At 40.9% G+C, this 24229-nt stretch overlaps 2 protein-coding genes across 2 annotated transcripts; one reads left to right on the plus strand and one right to left on the minus strand.

Moving 5' to 3' along the window:
• Positions 1–942: 942 nt before the first annotated feature.
• wdr32 (WD repeat domain 32) lies at positions 943–10592 on the plus strand. Its single transcript, XM_040041946.1, has 7 exons — positions 943–1822; positions 2515–2628; positions 4347–4544; positions 5197–5399; positions 5536–5616; positions 5701–5846; positions 6190–10592. The coding sequence occupies exons 1-7, from the start codon at positions 1335–1337 to the stop codon at positions 6559–6561; spliced, it is 1602 nt and encodes a 533-aa protein (XP_039897880.1). The 5' UTR covers positions 943–1334; the 3' UTR covers positions 6562–10592.
• A 1646-nt stretch (positions 10593–12238) lies between these two features.
• On the minus strand, positions 12239–23580 carry cpxm1a (carboxypeptidase X (M14 family), member 1a). Its single transcript, XM_040041945.1, has 13 exons — positions 23209–23580; positions 22274–22383; positions 20137–20276; positions 19870–19954; positions 18436–18586; positions 18219–18304; positions 17954–18077; positions 17044–17240; positions 16754–16933; positions 14089–14383; positions 13541–13680; positions 13353–13455; positions 12239–12981 (listed from the first exon to the last, which is right to left on the minus strand). The coding sequence occupies exons 1-13, from the start codon at positions 23531–23533 to the stop codon at positions 12659–12661; spliced, it is 2259 nt and encodes a 752-aa protein (XP_039897879.1). The 5' UTR covers positions 23534–23580; the 3' UTR covers positions 12239–12658.
• Positions 23581–24229: the final 649 nt, after the last annotated feature.

The following is a 24229-nucleotide window of genomic DNA, read 5'->3' on the forward strand; positions in this document are numbered from 1 at the left end:
AGATTATTTTAAAATAGCTTAGTATGGTAAGCAGGAGTCTTACCAGAATGCACTGAGGAATGGACACACCCTTGTGGAGAACCTGTGAAGCTACAGCTGTGAAGCTGATTTTGACCCATCATCCATGTGGAAAGCATCTGATTGCCAACATTTGGATTTTTCAGCATGGCAATAATCCCAAACAACTTGCCAATGTAGTAAAAGCAAACCTGTATTGAAAAACACACACTGGAACACTATCAGTCACAGATTGGCCTCCCCAGAGCCTGGATCTCAACATTACTGAAGCAGTGTGAGATTATCATGACAGAAAATGGAACAAAAGGCAGCCAACATCCAAAGAAGAGCTTGTAATATCCTTTAGGAATTCTTTGGAGCTATTCCTGAAGCCTACTTAAAGAAATTACTAGAAATTGTGCCTATGAGAGTTCAGGCTGTGTTGAAAAAGAAAGGTGATCATACCAAACATCAACATTCAGTCTCCTTAGAATTGCACAATCTATTTCTTGCCTTATATGCCGCATTTCCGTGCATGTTTACACATGTTCAAAAAACATTGCTGCATGTATTTATAGTATTCTGGAAAAATATTAAAAAATGAGGATTGGCTCAAGACTTTTGACTTGATGTATTATTATCACTGTTATTATTGTTGTTACCTTTTTATGACAGTGTTTGCTTTGTTGATCTTCCTGCGCTATTTACACCTTAAAGATTTCAGTCTTGCGCATTTATATTGTCATATTCATAAATGAATTTGTGGTTAACTATTGTCACATAGCAAATCCACTTATTCAGCAGATGGCAGCAAGCAATCTGCTACGGAAAGGAAACGGAACTACGTCATTGTTTGCGTTTGTTTTGGTGCGAACAAAACAAGTTATGTGAAAGAAGCACGGATCTTCCGCCTGGATGTTTCAGCTCGGCGTTTGTACTCAAGAAAACGGGCTTATTTGTACGTGTCTTATTTCGCTAAAAATGAGTAGAAGCACGGTTTAGGAGTAATAAACAATACTTATATTGTGTTTTGCTTTATGTAAGACACGCGCATAGAGTTTTAAAGGCTATTTGTGCTTTTACTTTGAAGTTTAATCATCATCTTCCGGTGAAATGTAAGCTAACATGTGTGTGGTTTAACGGGAGGCGTTAAGGCGCTGGCAAACCTAGCAACAAAATAAAATTTGCCCAGCTTAACCTATGCACCTAAAATGCTCTGCAATGGATTCTTAAAAGAGTGAAAGAAGCAGCGGGTTCGTGTTCATTAGGTGACCGGGCCAGCCTACTTTTCGAGACCCTGCACCCCGAACCGCTGTGCGGACGCTGGAGAAGCTACAATGAGCTCGGAGCACCAGAGCGACAGCGAGGACGCCGACGAGTCGCGGGACAGGCCCAACGGCGGCACCGTCTCCGACAAAGAGGAAGACCCTGACATTGACGATTCGGATGAGGAAGATGACATCGCTCGGAGAGCTTCTCCTTCACCCCCCGCGAGCAGCGAGGGTCTAGTGGCTCCTATCGCGGGGTCTCCCGTATTGGAGGAGCGAGAGCCCCGCTCCAGACCGGCCGTCGCACCGCTGAAGAAGTGCACTGATGGTAGCTCCGACACTGGTGGTGGCTCCGACACTGACAGCTTCAGGGGTGCTAGCCTGTTTTCTTGGTTGCAGAGCAGGACTATAAGACGAGGGGTGTTTGTGGACCCAGCTCGGGATAACTTCAGGACAATGACAAGCTTGTACCGCTCTATGAATCCGGCTGTAGAGTCAGTTAACCTGAGCACTCAGACCCATGGAGCCGTGTTTAACCTGGAGTACTCCCCGGACGGGTAAGATTTGTCTGCGTTTTAGGGTGTGAAGTTGAGAGATTTCCCGATATTTGTGCGTTAAAAGCTTGAATTTAAAAGCCACATTCGTCCTCACCTACCTACTTCAGCTCATACATACTCACTCGGTGTTTATTGATGACATAATAAATAGTTTCCAGACAAACCCCATCAGTTTGTTCACTGATGATTTAACAGTACGTTCTTAATATCCTCAAAATGTAACCTCCAACGTCTTGTACAACTAGTGAGCACTTCTCGGACTTAAGCCAAGAGACAGCAGATGTAAGAAACAAATCCTGCAGACAAACCAGGTCAAGCTGTGGCCAGTCTGGGTCACATTTGTTTTGTGGGCTCACACTTCCTGTCCTGGCTGTACCGTGATAGCGCTGCTGTGCACAATACTCGTCAATACTCAGTACTTTGACCTGTGTCTGCATTTGACGCTTGAATTTTTTTAAATTTTACCTATTCTTGTTGTGCAGTTTTAGTAACATTGTTGTGACTCATTATTATAGCAAAAACGCAATGAGTAGTGTAGCGTCAATGCAAGTAAAATTCATCCTGTCTACTTATTAGATTGCCTATAAACCGAGAAAATATTCTCCTTTTTCCCCTTATGCTTTCGTTTGCTGCTGCATAACATCTTGTCGCACATGGACAAAGAGATCGACTGTTTTTTTTCTTCCGATTAGGTCTGTGCTGACTGTGGCCTGTGAGCAGACTGAGGTCCTGCTGTTTGATCCAATCTCATCCAGACACATCAAAACCCTGACGGAGGCCCATGAGGACTGTGTCAACAACATAAGGTGCATTATTCTAATCTTGAATCTCTGGGGAAAGGTTTTACAAATTGGGTCTGTAGCTCAGTAAAAGGGAGCAAGAGACCTGTGGGTTAAGGTAATAGAACATAATAAACAGTCTGTATTACAGCATGAGTCTTTAAATCAAGTATGACATGCAGAGGCTAATAAAAACTACTTGGATGCATTTTATTGGGTCTGAGCTCTCGCTGTGAGGATGCAAGAAAGAGATGTTGGATGGAAGAGCTGAAGGTGCCAAATAAGAAATCCTTCCGCATTTCAGTACAACCTTAGTTGAACAACAACACATATCATCCATTGCCTTTATTTATATGACAAAAAATTAAGCCAAAATGCTGAAGCAGTGTGTGGAAAAACAAAGTACATATTTGCAGCTTCCATAGAAATTGAGCAGGTATGTAGCAGCCAATGAAATACGCTTCATTAATAGATAATTAGCAAGTGTGAGCACCTCTATAAGCGCAGACGTTTTGTCATTTTGCAGCTTTGGAAAGTCAGGACTGTCTTAAAACAAACCCCAGGAGGAAAGACAAAAGCAGTGATCTTAGAGAAGCAGCTGTTGTTGTCCATCCATCTGAGAAGGGTTATGAGGCCATTTCCAAACAATTTGAAGTCCATCATTGCAGAATGATGGACTTCAAATTGTGTGAAAAATATATTCAAAGCCTGAAAAATATTATTCACAAAAGCAAAATATTAAAGACAGCCAAGGCTCTAAGGCCTCCTTTAGTGTGTTTAATATTAAAGTTTATGACAGGACTGTAGTGAACAGTTATGGCTTGTTTGGAAGGGTTGTCAGGAGAAAGCCTCTTCTCCCTAAAAAGAACATATAAGCACAGCTTAGATCTGCAAACCAACACCTGAGCAAATTGCAAAGCTTCTGGAACAATCCCCTTTAAGACAGAAGAGAGCCAAGCAGAGATGTTTGGCCATAATACACAGGCTCACGTTTGGAGAAAGCGCCTCACAGCAGCTGTCAACGTGGTTGTGGAGGGCTGATGATTTGGGCTTGTTTCGCAGTCACGGAGTTGACCATGGACTGTTTTGTATACCAGAGTATTCAAGAGTCAAATGTGAGGCCATCTGTCTGACAATTAAAGCTTGGCTGAAATTGGATTATGTAACAGGACAAAGATCCAAAGCACAGCAATAAAGTGAAGCAACGTTGTAAAGAAGAGTGGGCCAGAATTCCTCCACAACAATGTGAGAGACTGAAAAAGTCGTACAGAACGTGAGAACATCACGTTATTGCTGCCAAAGGTGGTTCTTCAAGCTACTCAATTATTGGGTGTACTTAGATTTTCACACAACTGCTTTTGCATGTTGGTTTAGTTTCTGTTAAACAAATAATGATGCAGTGTAATGTGTCATGTATTGTTCTTCAGTGGAAGTTGTATTTAAAGAGAACCTGCTAGGAACCAGAATTTTATTTTCACCTAATATGTAAAGCCATAGAATTGGAGCAGGGTGTATTTTCTTTTCCACAGGACTGTAGTTTCATTTTAGTGGCATCAGGTTCTTACAGAGATGTGGCATTTGTACATCATCCCACTTGATAAAAGACTTCTGTGTAGAATAGCTCCTCACAGTGTCCTCACAGATCTTCACGAGGATGGCAGCGTAGGGAAGCGCCCCAGATTGGTCAACCTGTGTCGAAATTACTATCCACTGGGTTTCCTAAATCTGTGTTTCTCTCCCCATAGGTTTTTGGACAATCGTTTGTTTGCCACCTGCTCCGACGACACCACAATTGCATTATGGGATCTGCGTAAGCTTAACTCAAAGGTTTGCTCATTGCACGGGCATGCCAGCTGGGTGAAGAACATCGAGTATGACACCAACACTCGTCTCCTTGTCACGTCTGGCTTTGATGGTAATGTCATCACATGGGACACTAACAGGTTAGTCATTGTCTACGGTATGTTTATTTTACGTCCATGTGCTCGTTGTGTCTCTGTGCCATGTGCAGTTATGGTGAAAATAAAGTATATCCTTATTAGAAGTGGCCTGTACTTCAAACCAATTTCAACATGCCCAGGTTATCTTATTGTGATCTGGATTTTGTTTCTTTTGGCTTTCAATCAAAATGCTTTAATTTAGTTAGTTAATTATTTAGTTTCATATATGTTACTACATGTTATACAAAAATGACAAAAATTTCAAATACTGATTTCAGTCATGAGCTAAAACCTCGGGTTTCGCACTGCACTAAATCTTTCAGTCAGTTTTTCCCGGTCTCAGATCTATGCGATATTAATGTGGGTGGATAGCTCTAATATGATCATCTCCAGGATACAGCTTTGGCTGAGATAATCATATTACGTCTGTGATATTAGACCACAGAAGCCCAAACCACCTGCTGGTCGACCTTTCTGTATGCAAAGGGCAACCAATCAGAAAGCTGGGATAAAGGGAGGGAGCTGGAGCTAGAACAGCTGATTTGAGGAAATGGAACTGAGGGGCTGCACCAAGGCTGATCTATACAGGAAGGGTTTTATAAGATATTGTAATCTAACTGTCTGTTAAACCTTAATTACTTCTCTGCCTTTATAGGTTTACAGAGGATGGCTGCCCACACAAAAAGTTCTTCCACACTCGCTACTTAATGAGGATGCGCCTGACACCTGACTGTTCCAAGATGCTCATTTCTACTTCCTCAGGGTACTTGCTCATCCTCCATGACCTGGACCTCACCCAGTCCCTAGAGGTGGGCAGCTACCGAATGCTGCGAGCACGACGGACTCCCCTCAGCTCAGGTCAGATCAGGCTCATGCGCAAATTAATGAAGTGTTTTGCTCACGTTCCTTCATGTTTATCAGCTGAATTGTTCGCGTTAGGTTGGTGTTTATTTAAAAAAAACCAAACCTATAAATGCCTTTCATGATTTTGTAGATGGAGGCACATCAGCGTCCAGATCCGCTTGTACTCCTCGCCAGGGAAATGACTCCAGCAAGCTCCACCCTCATAGAGAAGGTCAGGGCGAATCATGATATAGAAGGGATAAACTACTGACACCTGAGGTTTTGTCTTTAATGTTATGAAAAACTGTGCTCGTAGGGCTGTCTCCCAGAAACAGTCTGGAGGTGTTAACTCCAGAGATCCCTGGCGAGAGGGACAGAGGGAACTGCATCACCTCCCTGCAGCTCCATCCCAAAGGCTGGGCCACACTCATCCGATGCTCCAGCAACATGGATGACCAAGAGGTGAGAAACATGGAGCGGTGCATGAAGCTGACATAATCACAGTTTTGTTTATTAAAAAGATCCCTCTTCAAGCTATTTCTGGAATCCACACAGGCTAAAATACGCCTTCACTAATATTCGTTCCCTCTAAAAGTTTTGTTAGCCATTAATAATTCTGGCTGTATATTTGACCACTTTTCTTGTAGAACTGAAGTGCAGTGTCATACTTTTAAGCAGCTTACAAGTAAAAGGCCACTAAAGGCTATATTTCCAGTGATGACGCTGATGCGATTGCGTGTTTAATCATCTAGTATTAAACTGCATCACTTGTATGTCTGTTTTCTCACTGCCTTTCTCTCTTCAGTGGACGTGTGTGTATGAGTTCCAGGAGGGAGCACCCACTCGCCCGCTGGTCTCCCCCCGTTGCTCCCTCCGCCTTACCCACTACATCGAGGAGGCCAACGTGGGGCGGGGCTACATCAAGGAGCTGTGCTTCAGCCCAGATGGACGGCTCATCTGCTCCCCTTACGGCTACGGCGTACGCCTCCTGGCCTTCGACGAGCGCTGTGGCGAGCTGGTCGACTGCCTGCCCATCCAGACCAGCTGCCTCAGGGAGATACGCTCCATCTACTCGCACAGTGACGTAGTGCTCACCACAAAGTTCTCCCCAACACACTGCCAGCTGGCCTCGGGGTGCCTCAGTGGGCGTGTGGCCCTTTACCAGCCCAAGTTTTAGCATCCAGTGCTGTTGATGAAAGACGTGTCGCAGACCTCAGTGAAGAAGTACTGATTAGGGTTTATGCACAGCAAGTCTGAGAATATATCAAAGAAGCATTAATTTATTCATAATCACACAAAAATCTATAAAAACCTTGCATTGCCCAAGTTTAGTGCAGCTACTTAATCTCTTTGATTTTTAGTGTTTTGCCATTATGTGTTTACAGATTGTTTAGCTACTGAGAAATATGCTTAGCTTCTGTCGGAAACATTAAAGGAAAAGTTGTCAAAAACTCTAAAAAGGAGAAAAAAACGTGTAGCAATCCTAAATCGGATTCCCGGCATCTGTTTGTCTGAATCTTTTTCCGATAAACTAAAGAAACAAACCCTAAAAGTACTTCTTGACCCAGGTCTGCAGCAGCTAAGCAGACAAAGTTAGTTTGGATTGTAGGTGTCAGCTGATAGCCATTGACATGGGAGAAGAACGGAGAAGACTTGAGCTGTGGACCGGTGGCCAGACTGCAGCAGTGGATGGAAACCTCACTGACCCTGAACTTTAAGGGGAAAAAAAAAGGCAGTACAAGAAAGATCAGTTGGGTTTTACTTTTCTCCTCGGAGACAGTGGCGCAACGTGGCATCAGTGAAGGACAAGCTCGTTTTCATATTAAAGATTCATTCTCTATAGCAGTAAAAAACTTTGATTTTGTTGAGACTCGGCACACCCAGATGTTGCTGTCTCAGGACAAAAACACTAAGGATGCAAGCGGACATGAATCCTAAAGGGACGAGTAAGGAATGGGCGCTTTCGTCTGTCGCTGGTCGTCTCAATTCAGCGTCCTCTGCTGCACATCGTGTCGCTCTCTGCTGCTCTGCTCATGCCTTTTCTCCACAGGTGCTGCTTCTCTGCTCATACAATCTGAACTTTGACCCCTGACTTCAAGTACGTTTTCTGTCTCCACCCTGTTTCTGCCTTCATGGTCTTTGATAGTGTTTTTTTAAAGTGGTTTTATTGGTGTATGAATTATGGCACTACTTGTAGCACGATGTTTGATGCTATTCTCACAGTCACTGAGGCTACTTTAAGAGTAGATACATTGGAGTCACTTTTCATTTCCTGTAAGTGGAAACTGCTGAAGTCCAGCTGCTGTCGGTGTCTCATTTTCAGATTTTTCCACACCCACTCTTTGTAAAAATGAAAATGTAGTAGCAGTTAAGTATTTTTCCCTTAAACATTGCTGGCATTATTATAGATTTTCCACATCGAGCACGCTGCTCTGGCTTCCCAACCCTGCCTGCGTCTCGCAGCATCTACATCGTTTCATCTGAAAATGCAACTCTTTAAAATATTTTCGTCTGACTTACTTTTTTCTTTTTCACTTTTTTCCCCTCCAGTGTTACTCAAACAGAATGGTGCACTAAACGTATTTACAGTTAGCCTCAGTATCTATGTTCAAATAGTGAGGCTAACTAATGTGTTTCTAATGTTTTTGACTGCATTGGAGCTGTCAGACAGCTGGAGACAGACAAATAAGCTGTTTCATTAATGCTTGCTGTAGAATATTGCCGGCCTTTTTATTTTATCAGTGGCATGTTCACTTTTTGACTGAGAAAGATTCTTTACATTCTTTATTTAACATTTGCAAGATGAAACTGTGCTTTTTCTACCCCTGAACCTAAGTTTGTTGGTTTTTGGACAGTGCTAATCCACACTGTTTTGTCACACCTAGTGTTTCATGTTTGTTTGTGTTAGCATAAAGTTGATGAGCAAGGCTTTTCTCCTCTTTAAAGGAGCAAATTGCTTTGACTGTTCTAGTAAGAGCAATGCTTTTGTGTTTTGTATAGCTGCTGTAAGCACATGCCTGATTGTTACAACTGTAATGTATACTGGCTACAGTACATACTGATTGACTGCAGAGTAGATAGAAACTTGCTGTTAGGGAAACAAACAAACAAACAAAAAGACAGAAGCGTATACTACTATGCATACCAGCCTCTTAAGATAATTCTTCTTTCTTATTTATGTGAGGCTCTGTGTTGAGCTCTTAGATGCCAAATGTTTTGTTTCTGTTTGTTTTTCTTTCTTTTTTTTACTTGGACTTCTCTGCCGTGAGCTAAAAGTGGGTATCTATTTGTGGATTTGGAAGTATCTTCTCTCGTTTCACATTTTGGGAAGTGTCTCATTCACATCTGGTGAGGTGTTGAGATGGAACTACATTCATGCCTTTGGTATTAAAGGGGGAACTGTTGCTTTATGGATATATTGACCACTCGGTATTTAGTGGTGTATATTTGACAGTGTTTAGATGCTCTAAATTCTGAACCTGTGTCTCTAAACCTTAATGTTAAAAAAAAAATACTGCAAAGATAAGAGTGCAGCAGCACCCCCTACAGTCACAAAATGTTAAAATGCTGGCTAATCACTCCAAATATTCAGGGTTTTACAGTCATGTGACTACCAGCTCTACTTGTTTGCCATCTTGGATGAGTCTTGGACACAAGTTTTGGACACTGTCCTTGACTGTCTGTCATTTACAAGTTGCGAGGACAAAATATGTATTTTAGATAGAGGCTGATGGCGATACCGGTGAAATCGATTGTTTAAACCCCCAATTATGGCTTCTCCCTTCCCCACCAAAAAACCCCCAAAAAGCCCTCCGTGTGATTGCTTTGATTGCTACCAGATTCCTGTGGTTGCATGGAGTTTGCATCGAGCAGCAACTTATCTGCAAACACTCACCAACTAGTCTGACTGCTAGTTAAACAGAATGTTCACCAAGTAAAAGTTTGCATTTTTCCAACCCAGAAGTCCATGTTTTATACCATCTGTGCAGCCAACACGCTCCAAAACTTTCTGGTTTTGTAGCGTTTCTGGTTTGTTTTGCACTTTTTTGCTCGACTAGTAGTTGGCGAGTGTTTGCAGACAAGTCGGTGTCTTCCACGAAGAGAACGTCCAGCCCTGGCAATTTGAGAGCGACCAAAGCACTCTGAGATTTTGCAGTAGGACCCTCTTTGAGGCAGATTTTTACCTAGCAACAACATGCAACCGCTCACCAACCGTTGGGGGAAATACACATTTTCTTCCTGTCCTGAATGGTGATTGTATCTCGTCCAATTTGGCTGACAACGAGCGACTTGCATATGACCTCAAAAATCTTTATAAAGCCAGTGGTAAGATTAGCATAATCACTGGGAAGGTTACTAATTAGCACTTCTGTCTCCCTTGGCTACTCAGTGTGCCAGTGGATAACATTTAATTCTGTTAGATAAAGCTGGGCTAGCTGCTTCCAAATGTTTCCACTTTGTGCTAATCTAATGCAAACTGGCTGTTAGGGGTAACTTTATATTAATTGTGAGTGTTATTATTTCTTCTTTTCTGGTCTCAACTCAGTGCCACAAAATGTTGGGGGGGAAAGTGCGTGATAACATTTAACTTCATTTGGGTTTGAGGTGATAACACAGGTGGAGTCTTAGATTCTAGCTCACTGTATGGTCCTGCAAGCAATGAGAAAAGATGCTTTTAACACTTTGTACCTCAGTTACATGCTCAAAATGTGTTTTCAGTATGCTGCAAACGGAGTCCATTTCACCTTCAGCTCAGTCGTCTTTCTTTCCCTTAGAATTATTTAATTTCTCTGATTACTGACATTTTAAAAAAGTAGACATTTCTTCTGTAAACAGCTACTTTAAAATGAACTGACTGAACTGATGGTTAAAGGATGCTGTGTATTCACCGCTGCTTTTATTTCACTTATTATACTCACGAGCTCTTTGAGGAAAAGTGTCTTATCTGCCATTTTCACTTCAGGTATAGTAACTAAACACCGGGTTCATTTTTAGGAATTTCTTTGTTGCTTTATTGCTCCGGTTCTGGGTTTTTAACCTGTTTTCAGCTGTGGGTTAAAGGAATGCTCCCAGTATTTGTGGCGATCACAGCTGGGGGGGGAAGGGTAGATGCACTGTTGTTTCCTACCTGGTTACACAGAGTAAGTAATCCTGACAGCGATACTAAAAATGGTACTTATCAGAAATAAAAACTTAGCTTCTTTTTCACTGCTGACTGCTCTGTGTTTGGGTCCTTTATTGTTAATTTTCTCTTCATTTATTGATGTATTTTTAAATTGTCCTTAGAATTTCTTCTCTATATGTCAGTCAAACTCTTTCGCATCTGCTGCAGTCCCAACTCTGAGAATGACTTTCCTCATGGGAGGATTAGCAAGTTAAAGGAAGAAATGTTTTTTGCTTTTATGATCTGGTGAGTTATAAAATAAACAATTAAACATTATCTAAAGGGGAGAAGAATCCTATTCAATCACATCATATAAGGACTAGACTGAAAATGAAGAGTCAAGACTTTTTCACGGTGCTGTAAATACACAGGAGGACGAGCAATGCAATTTCTGACTACTTCAGAAAAGAAGCTAATCCAGCCAAAAATACATGTAGGAATTGCAACAGTAGTAGCAAAGGATCTCACGTGCTTATGTACAGTCTGTCATTTTTTTTTCTGTCAGTGGCAGAAACATGTTTACACAGGTACATGATTGGCCTGAAAATGAAAGACTTTGGTTGCACCTGAAACACCCTCCATCACATCATTACTTGACTTGCAGGGGGTGTTTATCAGTGGGAAAAACTGTAAATCTTATGAATATACAGTTAAAGTCCAAAATCTATCCCCTCCTTCAGATTTTCCAAGAGCCATCCAGTTGGACATATTGGATTCTTTGCTGGGGTGTTTCTGCCCCCTGGGCCTTATGTTTATACCCCTGCTCTATATTGTACAGATGTTAGCCTATCTGAGCTACCACAGGGCAAGATGTGTAATTTCATTAATATATATATATTAATATATTTGTTTCAAAGTTTTTATTGTCTGAAATGTTTCGTTTTAGTTAAGTTTTATTAGTTTCAGTTTTAGCTTTTCTTAAATATCTTTTATGTATGGAGGGCATATGTCAAAGGCAAGATATAGGAAAATCCGTACAGGTGTTATAATAAAAACAGTTGATGCTCAATCTTGCAGACGTGCAAAGTCTCAATAAAAGCACCTGTCAGTGAATAATTAGGCATGTTGTTAGCAGATTTTGACAATACTAACAGATAGTTACAGAATTTATTATCTTTATATTTTTGTTTTATTTTTATAAGTTCAAGAAATCATTCTACTTTGGGGTTTTTCAGTGGTCTTAAATTTGTTAACTAAAGTGTTTTGTTTTTATTAAAAGACATAAAAAAATCATTTTTGCAGAAATGTTTGTAGTAGATAGACATTTATTGTTTGTCTATTGGTTATCTAATTTGGTGTAGTATGAATGGGCATGGCACAAGTATTTAAGCAATAAAACGGATGTATTTATGAAACTTAAGCCATTCAGTGGGCTGGATTGGTGTCTAGCCACAGGCTTTATTTAGATGTTCACAGTGAAAATTAATTTTTTATCTCATTTATTTGAATTCTTTCTTTTATTTTGACTACATTGTTCGTCTGTTCAGCACTTTAGCCAATGCTTGATGTCTTTTAAACGTGCTATACAAATAAAGCTCATTTGATTTGAGGTTTGTCCACGTGCCACGCAGATTTCCCTCTTTTTCATCCTTCCACTCATCTCATGTCCTCACTTTCAGATTGCAACCAATGGCAGTTTCTTTCAGCTGTTCACTTCTGTTAACCTTAGGTTCAGATTAAATACACTGGATAACACAGTTATTTAACTTTATTGGTCCAGTTGGACTTTAGTCAGACAACCAAACTAAAATAAAAAGAAACACTTTTAGAAAATTTATGACATCAGGCCAGCTGACACTGAAATCCTCACCTTAGTTAATGTACAAAAGGAAAAAAAAACTGTAAATTCACAATTTAGGAACTCTTTGCGTAACTTTTAAGGATACTTGAACCAATTTAAAAACCTGTTCTGCAATAACATTGTCCCCAAGAGTTTATGTGCCTGTCATAGCCTGAAGGGTCCCCAAACTGAGAACAGTGTCAGAGACATAAAACGGTCTGCATGTTTTGATATTTGAGAAATACTTTTTGTTAACCAGGTGAGCTCCTTTAACAGCAGAAATGTAATTTTCCCAGAGGACAGTTCATGAGCCCGCTCTCCCATCTCCTCTCATGCTTTCCAGGCTTGAGAGGACCGAGCTCTTCTCATCCGCTGACCCTCCCTGCGGCGGTTGATTGCCTTCGTGCTAGCCCGTAGCTTTCGGAGCCTCAGAGCACGAAGACGCAGCTGAAGATCCTGCGGGATCTTCCCCCCTTTGGCCCTGATCTCCTTCAGCCTCTGGATGGGTGTTTTGGTGAGGATGAAGTCACAGATGGTGGGATTTGGTTCCATGCCGACATTGCACCGACGCATGGATGGGAAGTAACCCACGGCCCAAACGATCACCTTGTACTCGCCTGGGTTCAGAAGACGCCAGTAGTCCCCATCAGTGGCTACAGAAAAAAATGAGGTTTGCAGAATTTTAATCTAAGTTTCTGGTTTTACTGGTTAATGCATCTGTAGAAGATAAATGAATAATTTTGCCAAAAACTGATTGCAGCTTTTATCTTGTGACAAAAATGTTCTTTGGGGCTCCAAATGGCTTGATATCAGAGATATGTTTGACGGATTACAGGTCAGTAAGTCATTTACAACAGTTCAAATACAGCAATTGTCAAAAATGGTTCTTTCGGTGTGTTTGGTTACAGGCTGTTAACTTGGTATACACAGAAATGCAGCTAAAACAAAGATGCATTTGATGGTTGTAGTTTGACACTTTTTACTTTAACACCCTGCTCATTAGAAAGAAAATCAACTGGCTGACCTGATCGGATGTCATGGTCATGGTCCTCCACCTTGATTATAGCATCTGCTATTCCTTTTTTGGTGAGCTTGTCTCTGACCACACCTTTGATGCCTCTGTGAACCTGAGAGAGGAGAAAATGCTGCCGTGTAAGCCACTGCTTTGAAAACCACGTGATAACTTGTACCATTTTCTTTGAACAGGTTTACCTGCTCCATGTAAACCAGCAGAGACTCCTTATTGTTCTCCCACTCGATGGGGAGTTCACTAATATGAGGAAACTTATCACAGGACAGCTCCACTGTCACCTCGAAGCAGTTGGTGTGCAGGTAACTGAAGTCGTTCATACCTGCAGGAAAGGCAGGCACAGAAAACAGAGTGAATATTGAGTGAAACAGTCGTGCAATTTATAGGTTTAAGGGGAAAAAGAACTGAATTTGATCCTTGAATAGAGAGAAATATGACATCTGTCAGTGATTAACTTGGTTAAATATTGATGTATTTTTTAAGCTTGCAAATTATAGCAAGATTAAAATTTGATATGTACTGGAGCCTAGTTTAATTTAAGGGATATGTAATTTGACAGGATGTTTGCACATTGGTAGTAAATGTTTTTAAGTGTTTCAATCTGCTCTCTTGTTTTGTAACACTAACTGAAATCACACAACATCCTCTGAAGAGGACGATGCAGCATTTTTTGGGTCTGATGAGTCTCAGATGGCGGAAATCATGCTCAGAACAGACTGATGAAACTCACTGCCAGGAACTGTGTGCCAGGCTCCGCCGTTGATGATGTTGTTATGTGACTGAAATTCCTCGTAGTGGCAGATACGTCGGTCCGGGTTGGCCATCACCAGGTTAGTCGAGGCATAGACCGAGGCCAGCCAGCGAAAGAAGGCGTTGTCTGCTGTTGGCGTGTCTTCCTGTGGCGCCCAGTCACGGGTGCAGTCGAAGGGATAGGTAATAACAAGCTCTCCACCATGGAGGTTGGCGCTGAGCACAAAGGGAATGTCCTGCATCCAGCTGATGACCGCACGTGTCTCTGGTGCAACCTGGGCAGAGGTAGAAAGAGTTTAGTTTATGTACCCAAAGCATGTGAATCTGCAAAAAAATAAATTGTTAAAAGTAAAAAGGCATGCAGTATTCAAAAAATAAAAAGCTGAAGTATTAAAAGTAAAGAAAAAAAGGTGAAAACATATTATTTTATTAGGTTATTTGTCTTTTACGACAGCGCATTATCATATTTCTCTTTGACTTTATATTTGATTCTTAGCATGCTTTTCTATTTCTTTAGCATTCTTAGTTGCAGTTACTGTGTGTATGAGAATCTTAGGTTCATTGGGTTTTTTCCTTTATGTTAAGTTTACTGTGGTGTCCAAGTTTCCCTGTTTAGTTATTTCCTGTTTTAGTTTTCTAGTTAGTTGTCTCCTGTGTTTTGCATTTAGTTTTATGTCCTCTGTTTTGTTATCGTGATTAGTTTGACCTGTGCCTCGTTGCCCAGATGTTTCTAATTCCCTGATTTGTTAACTGACCCTGTTTTCCTGTTACGGAGTGTGTGATGCTTTTCTTTTGGACTACTTTCTTTGTTCATGGAAGACACTGCCAGATACAGTCTGACTGATATTAGGCCAATATTAGCTATTTGCTGATCTAACACTGTTGGTGTTTAAAAATCAATGAATAAAGATTAGATGAAAATTTAAAGATTAGAGGCAGGGCGCTCCTTTCCTGCTGGCATCATGTAAATACTACAAATCCAAAAACCAGCTGGTCTGAGCAGAGTTGCTACGTTATGGCGTCCAAAACGATGAAGCAAGATTTCACCTTATCTGGGTAACTTCAGGGTTGGCCTTGGGGTTTCAGTACTATGACGATGGATCACTACTTTCTGATTTTATTGCCACGGTAACTTAAACTGCGAACCCAACCTGCTCCACATGAGGTTGTGTTGCAGGTTAGAGATCAACGGGTATGAAATCACCTCCTATTGACCAATCAGTTCTCTATAAAATCACTTTCCCAGACCTCTCTCCTGAGAGTAAGAGGGTCTAAAAAAATTTTTTTAAAGTGTTTAAAGTCATTGTGTTTCACTGATGAGCAATTATAAGAAATATATGTTCTTAGACATAATGTTGTGGTGGGATTGTCTTCATGACACCCAGGACGCACTCTAGTATAACTTCATAAATCAGTTGTGTAACTTCTGTAAGCCACTTCTGACGTGTGATCAGCGACTGCGTGTTTGCCATTAGTGAGAGCAACTTTTTGGAAAATCTTTTCCATATGCACTTTAAAGTTCTTTTCCTGTTTTTCTAGCATGATCTTGACTAATAATAGTAAAGCCAACATGGCAAAGACTGTAATCTGCATATGTGCAACCTTGTGCAACCTGCAAATTGATGGCCAGGAGTGTCTCTACACCAAATGTCTGTATCGATATTGATTAATATTAATTCAAAATTGATTTAAAAGTCCAGTATTGGTCGGGCTCTAGTCAGAGAGTTAATGGAGTAAAGAAGGAGAGGAAAATTCTAAATGTTGCACAGAAAAACTTGCTCTCATTTTGTACTTTTGTTCTTTTTTTGTGAACTTTTGTGGACTTGATCTTGAACAGGTTTTTAACATATACCTTTTTCTCATTTGTTTTCCATTCAACAACTTTAATGTCTGATAAAACGAGCAATTTCTCATTAGATCTATGCACTGCTTACACTGATGAAACATCTAACAACTCGCAGACATTTTAAACGTGGAGGAGCCCTGTTTTTGTGAAGTAAATTCTGTTGTCAGATGTATGTGAAGAAGGAGGGAAGACAATACTGAACCCTGAAATGTCACAAAGTCAAACTTCTAACAACTTCCAACAAGTGGAAACACTAAGCCTAGCTCCTAAAACTGGTACTTAAGTACAGTTCTCAGGTGAAATAATCAGACGTTGGAAAGATTTTCAGAATAAAACACAGATGGCAGGATTAATAATCCTAACCCATATGATGCAGTTAAATAAATACCCTTTTTAATAACAAAACACACCCAAGAAGAAATTCACCAAAGAAAAGCTTGTAGATCTGGTGATCTTTTTCTGTCATTAAGCAGGATTTCAGCCTGTGTTTGCCTTGAACACTGTCACCAGACACTGAGTGACAATCCTCAGGCTTTCAGGAAAACTAGTTTCTTGGCTCTGAAATGATTTCCTGAACTCAGCCTTTGCATGTCAATGAAATGAAAATAATGGCACGCCGACTAAAGCTGACTAAAGCTGCTCTTTCTCACGACCTTCGTGAGAACAAAACAGTGAGCATTGTAACATTGTAGTCAATTCTAATGCTTTAGTTTCTATTTCCTGTCAATGTTAAAATAGCCTCCAGGTGGTGCCAATGAAATGAATTTTTCAAATGCACAAATAAGATGCATTTCCTTACTGTGGCGTCTTCTTTGGTGTAGTATTCTGGGATGGGGATGTAGTGGTTGGGCACTTTGGATTTATCTGCTGCTTTTTCTTCGGTGTCCCACATAATGTTGTTCAGGTCTGGGAAGTTATGATTCAGGTCGATTCCTTCAAAGCTGTATCGTCCCTCAGCCCATCCAGACAGTTCTGAACCCTGCACCACATTAACAAGTATAATGTGGGGATTATTAAAGAGCATATTACATACATTTTTTTTATTTTTATTAAAAGAACAAGACATGAGCCTAATTAAGATTTACCCACCTTCACATAAGCCTCCTCATATCCATCTGGGTTCATGGAGGGCAGGAGGTGGATTCGTGTCTCGGTGACCAGCCGTACAATACGCTGGTTGCCCTTTTTGTATTCTTTGCACATATACTGCATGAGGTTTAGGACAAGCTCTCGACCAAGAGCTTCATTTCCATGCATCCCTGCCACGTAGCGAAACTCAGGTTCCCCTGCCAAGAGGAAAATTTAGAGCCACTTTACATGCCAAGGAATAAAAAAATGTGGAAGAACTGACTGGGGCACTTCTAAAAGGAGGTCATATTAAACATTATCTAAGATTTTACATTTATTTTTGTTTTCTAAAGCTCAGCAGCACACTAGGAAGACATTTAATTGCTCAGATAAAGCAGTCTGTGTTAGGCAACAGTTTGGCGCCAGGCATTTCTAAGTACATGACTCCAAAGACCTGAAGTCTGGGCTTTTACCACAAAAATAAAATATGTTCAAGGCCTCAGTGTTTTCTCTTAGACTTGGCACTGATCACTACTCCATGAAATCAATTAAACAGCTGCTGACGCATAAGAGCAAAATGCCTGGGAGCAAAGTGATTTTGAAACGTGTTTATGGCATTTCTCTTAAGAAACAAAGACAAGCTGTACCATACTTGAATTTACTAATCTTGCTGGCAGATGTTGAGTGGCCACAGATCACATTTAAACCCAAGTCTGTATCTAATGGCAATGGCTCAAAGAAATAAAATCATTTGTTTATACAAGAGAGGCCTTCTCCTCAGGACCCCTGCCTCCCTGTGTGGGGCTGCTGCAGAAATCAGGCTGTATAAACAATGGTGGACATTGAACTGCACCTCTGAGCTGCGAAACTCTGGGTAACTTGATAAATATGACAAACCAGAAGGTTTCATTCCAATATCTTCAACTCTTACCGATTTCGTGTTTGCCCGGGTTATCTGAGATCTCCATAACGTAGAGTTTGAGGCCCATGTAGCTCCTCCCTATAGTGTAGACGCGGGTGATGTCGGGACACTCCTCCGTCACAGACTTCATGAGCTTCAGGGTTCAGAAAACACGCTTGAGTGTAAGGCTTAAAAGGGTTAAAGCTGAACTTTTACCAAATCTGCAAACCGTTAAGAGCATGAGTAAAAACCCTGGTGTTTATGGGAAAGCCACTCATCCTGTAACTTTCCTAACCTTTCTCATCTCTTTGTAGTTGTGGTGTCTAAAGTCCAGAGCATCCTTGGATCCTGATTCATGCGCTGAGTAAATGTCAGATGGATCTTAAAGAAAGTAGCAGATGTTTCCAGTTACATATTTTCTTTTAATTGACTTTTGGAGGTCAACATCTTAATGCATTTGAACATCCACAGTAAATGCTGTGTCCCTCTCGCCTACTGTTTTTTTTTCCTACCGTGAACACGGCAGCCAAGTATTTCAGCCCTGAGGCAGACGGTCCCATTGGAGTACCAGGTCTGTGGGTTGATGCGGATGAAACGGGCAACGGTGGGAACAGGAAGGAGCCCAAGAACCGGCGTCTCAGGATTCTGGTTTCCTTCAAATAGCTGCACAATTCAATGTGAGTTCATATAAGTTTGTGTAGTCATGGAAAAAAGATAGCAGACCCTAAGGTTTTGTATATAAGGATAAAATAAAAGTAATCTGGCCTTATCAGGTTTTATTTACGATGTTTATTAGGCCATTTCCAAAGAACTTAATTCTAAAAATAACATGCCACCACAGCTTATGTGTGCAAAATTGCCTCAGAACAACCACAAGGCATCTGGAACAATGTCCTTTGAAGAGATGGGATGTTTGGCCAAAATGCACAGTGCTACGTTTGGAGAAAACTAAACGCAGCGTATCGGCACAAACACCTCATACCAACTGTCAAGCACGGTGGTGCGGTACTTATAATTTGGGCTTGTTATGCAGCCACGAGACCTGGGTACCTTACACTCATTGAGTCGACCACGGATTCCTCTGTATACCAAAGTATTGTAGAGACAAATGTGAGTCCATCTGTTGGACAGCTAAAACTTGGCTGAAATTGGGTCATGCAAAAGGAAAATGACCCCAAGCAAATCACAGCAAATCTACAAAAGAACAGCTGAAAAAGATGGTGTTGCAATGGACCAGTGAAAGTCCAGACATTAAGAAGGCAAACTTCAGTGAACTGCAACAAGATTATAAAGACTAGTGCGCCAAAATTCCTCCACAACGATGTGAGAAACTGATAAAGTCGTAGACAAAACAATTCAAGTCGTTGCTGCTAAAATAGGTGCTACAAGCTCTTGAGTCGTGGGGTGACAGGACAGTGGAGGAAGAACATGCAGGAAGTGGGCCTGAGTTTGATTCTGCAGTTGCCTTTTGGCAGATGGTTTGCCTGCTCGGCCCACTGTGCTAATGATTACAACACAAATATAGCTGAAAACATGACCTTCTTGGCAGAGTTAGCAATGGCTTTAAAATGAAGTGGAAAACTTTTGTTTCGCCTTCATTTCCTTGGAAAGAGCTTGGACTTTCCAAAATATGTGGCGTCAGGCAAAAAAAGAGTTTGAACTGCAGTTTTCAGTCAAACCTTAAATTTCTTTGTACACACTGCATGCTGGAACATTGATCAATTATGTATTTTAGTTTGTTTATATAGTGTGTTATAATGAGTTAAAGGCCACCCCCGAATTTCAGTTTTTGCCGTACTGTATTTGTTTCACTCTGAGTCCTCTCTAATCTGCACCAATACTTAAGGTTTTGGTTTACAGTCTATATTTCACTTTGGCAGAGAAACTTCAAAATCTGTTTTCCATCTATGTTCCTTAAATCGCAGAATAGAAGAAGTAGTTCTCACCGCTTCCTGCGTCCCGTTCATGGAGGTATGCCAGGTTACAGAGTCATTGCTCAGCTGAACTTTGTAGGTTTCAACCCAGTCCCAACTATGACATAGACCAAAAAGGAAAACAAACATATATTTTTTCAGTGAGCTCATTGCAGCGGGCAGCCAAAGAATACCACAGCACTCCATCTTTGCTTTAGACAGTATGTTCAATGAAGAGCTAATGTCCATAATGCTAACAAATTATTTTGATTTTCAGCTTTAATCCTGATACTACCTGACCTCCAGATGGAGTTTCGCCCTTGCAGAATGACTCCAGTAAACAGAGTGAGATGAAGGGCATCCACCTCGAGCCACTGGTGCCGGTCCTTATACTCGGCACACCAAGCTCCATCATACAGATCTCCATCCTCAATGCCAGACTTGGAAAAAAAGGAAGAGAAAAAAAGAAAAACGCACGTCACAAAGAATCCAAGAAACACTCCCTGAAAACTTGAGGTTTGGCCTTCTTGTAAAGCATTGCATAAGAGTGCTGACCTAATTTTGAAATAATTACTTTCAGACTCCAGACTCAAGATTTTGGACCGCAGAACAAGAGGAGTGGACGGCTGCAGTGATAAACACCTCTGGCTCTGCATTCATCAGATTATTTTATTTAATTTTTGTACATTTTTTTCTTGGAAGAAACAATGAATCGATTTTATTTTATTGGCTAATGAGCCTGCTAAGTTAAAGGGTGGATACTTTATAATTTATAGTTCCTGTAATAAACACTAGAAATAAGTATTTAAGTTAAATATGACAACTTGAAAGGAATGGCTAATCCCATTATGAGATCAAATTAGTCAAGATATCTGATTATAGAATAGAATAGAATAGAATAGAATAGAATAGAATAGAATAGAATAGCCCTTTATTGTTATTGTACATGTACAACGAAATGGTGGATTGATTTTGGCTGAACCAACTCAGCTTCTCTACTTTTAATAGAAATACACACTTACTTTACTTGCCACTTTATTACAGAAATACATTATTTCCTCACCGATTTATCAAGGTACTAGAAACATGTCTCTAAGATTTTGCTCCACATTGACATGATGGCATCACACACAGTGGCTGCAGATTTGTCAGCTGCACATTCTCAATGTGAATATCCCCTTTCCAGCTGCATCCCAAAAGTGCTCTGTTGAGTAGGGCTCTGGTGATTACGTAGAGTATTTGAGTACAGTGAACTCATTTTTATGTTCAAGAAAGAATGTTCAAGACTTTTTAAATGAAGCAGTGTGTTTCCAAATTTCTGTTTTCTAATTTTGGTGAATTGTGGCCTTAGTTTCCTGTTCTTAGCCAATAGCACTTGCATCTAGTGGGTCTTCTGCTGCTGTAGCTTCAAGGCTCGACTTGTTGTGCATTCAGAGATGCTATTCTGAAAGATTATTTGAGTTACGGCTGCCTTCCTATCAGCTCAAAGCAGTCTGGCTAGTCTCCTCTGACCTCTGACACCAACAAAGCATTTTCTCCCAGATAACTGAAGCTCACTGGATATTTTCTGATGTTTTTCAGACCATCCTGTGTAAACCCGATAGGTGCTTGTGTGGGTAAATCCCAGTAGATCAGCAGTTTCTGAAATGCACAGACCATTTGGCACCAATAACCATGTCACATTCAAAGTCACTTATATCACCTTTCTTCCCCATTTTGATGTTCAGTTTGAACTTCATCAGGCCATCTTGACCATCTGTGCGTCCTAAATGCACTCAGACGCTGCCATATTATAGGTTAATGAGATATTTGCATTAACAAACAGTTGAACAAGAGAACCTAATAAAGCGAGAATAAATTTCTAGTTAATTGAATAGAAACCCCCCCCAAAAAAACTTCAAAGCACCAGACATTTAATAATGTATTAAAACTTCCGAGTGGACTTTCTTGTCACTTTGGACCAAATCCTTTATTCCACATTAAACTGAGTCTCAAGTAAAGTAATTCTAACCGTGACAAAAAGTAACTGTAGTTTTTCCTGGACCTTTATGGTGACGTTTCTCTTCACTATGGTGATAAATTAAACATCTGTAGATTTTGCACGTTGACAGAAGAAAACATTTTTTTAACTGTTTTTAATACGCTTTGCATAGAAACTGGAGATTCACACACACACAACATTTGAAACATAACAAAATAGTATTCAGTAGGTTCAGCTTGATTCATCAAATTTAATCCATTCAAATTCATGTCTTTGAAGCAGCAGTCAATCTAAATTAACTAATAAAGGTAATTTTAGGTTGTATTTCTTTATTTGATTTTCAAAGGGGCCAAGTTTTTAAAAAAATGTGTGCAGTTTGTTTATGTTAATAAAATTTAACAATGCTTTCCAAAATGCTGAGAGATGAGTGTCTGTAATAGCCTCTGACCCACTGACCTGGATATTCAGCCTCCCCCTGTGAGGACCCAGCCCCGACCGCTGGTAGGACGAAGCTTGAATCTGGCTGTCATCAACTCGCAGGGACTCCAGGCCGAGGGGAGGACAGTCTGCGCGGAAAACAAAAGTGAATCATCACGCGATAAGATCTTCTCTGGGTTTCTGTCTCCACATGCTGATCCTCTGCAGAAGCAGCTCTGAGATTGACAGCGGAAGGGTTAACCTTTCTCTCTCTTTGTGGTTTGTCTGAGTAAGCAAACACATGCCAGATGTAAAACGAGCTCCAAGCTGTTATGTGAAATATCTCTGATCATCTTGGGCCAGTTCTGTGGAAGTTTGGAGGCCCCTCACCTCCTCCTCCCCCTGCTCTGCTTGTTTCGGGGAGTAGAGGAAGCTGCAGATATCGGAAATAGTGGAGGCTTTGGATGTAATTTGAGACACAGTGCAGAAAAGTCAAATGTTCAGTAGATCAGGGAGGTGAGAGCTACAGCTGCAGGGGATTCTGTGCTTTAGGGAGCAACTAATAACATTCACATCAGTCACAAGCAGGTCAAAACAGCTAAATCCAACATATTGAGCAACAGCAAGTATTACAAGCAGTAACAAATGCTAAACAGTGTTATACAGCTGTGTATAGCTGAAATACATATTCCTTTAAGTGACTGACTGAGAAGAGATTTTTAAAAGCTAAGCTAAGCTAAAACTAAACTTCAAACTAACTTTACTGGGATTTTTTTGACCTTCTATGATTGTAAATATAATATAATAATAGCAATAATTATCTCCATCTACTTTTACAGCTTGATTTGTGTTAAAGGTTTTAAAAAGGTAGGTATCACAATTTAATTGCCTCTTTAATTAATATGGAGTTAATACTGGAGCTCATAACACAGCTTCATGCAAAAATCAGACTAAATGGGTAATTTTTTTCCTACCCAGTTTCGATTTGTCATCTTCAGTCTTGCGGTCTCTTGGGTCTTTCTCTTTCTTGTTTCTTTCTTTGCTGGTGTCCGTGGTGTCCAGCTGTTTGTCTCTGACAGTGGTGGTGAAAATGTCTGGCTCTGCTGTTGCTGGAGTCGTTCTGTCCCTGCTCTCGCCCTTCACAGCCTCGGTCCAATTCAGAGTTGGCCTTGTTGTTGTTGTGTAGTTGATTAATGCATAACTCTTAGTCGGTGCTGGGGTGTTTATCAGTGCTGCAGCACCGTGTGTCAAAAGTCCCAGAAAAAGCACTGCAGGCAGCATGCACAATGACTTTTCCATCCTGGTCTTTGTTGCTGGAGAAGAGTGAGGGGGGGGAAAAAATTCCCCTTTGGTTTATGAGATGACAGAGCCAGACCTCCATCCACCTCCCCTCCTCCTCAGTCCCACCTCCCCTTACTCCCTCACTCTTCCTCCCTCCCTCCCTCCCTCCCAAAATTCCAGCTGAAGTCCTGCAAAAAATTGTGACAGCAAATGTATCTGTGCGTGGTTACAATATAGGCTGTGTGTGCCCGTGGGAACCAAACACTGAGCTGCCCTCAAAAAATTTGTTAAAATGATGATTAGAAATGTGTTTATCATAACAAAGTGAGCATGTAGTTTTATAGCACTTGACAAGTGGGGTTTCTAGTCCTCTTATAATGATTCAGACTTACTGTGCCTAGCTCTTTTGAACAGGACTGCACAAGTTGTCCACAATGAGTTAAAAAATGAAATGGTTTTGGTGCATGAAGAACCACCTTCAGCAGCAATAATTTGAAGTAATTGTTTTCTGCATGATCCAGGTCATGTAGCTACAAAACAAGCGCAAATCATCACCTCTCCACTACCGTGCTTGACCGCTGGTATGATGTGTTCGTGTTGATTTGCTGTGTTTGGTTTTCTCCAAACGTGGAGCATTGCATTACAGACAAAGATCTCCACTTTGGTCTCGTCTGTCCAAAGGACATTGTTCCAGAAGTTGTGTGGTTTGTTCAC

The sequence above is a fragment of the Simochromis diagramma genome, unplaced genomic scaffold (genome assembly GCF_900408965.1).
Source record: "Simochromis diagramma unplaced genomic scaffold, fSimDia1.1 OVJJ01000304.1, whole genome shotgun sequence".
In the NCBI taxonomy this organism is placed as follows: domain Eukaryota; kingdom Metazoa; phylum Chordata; class Actinopteri; order Cichliformes; family Cichlidae; genus Simochromis; species Simochromis diagramma.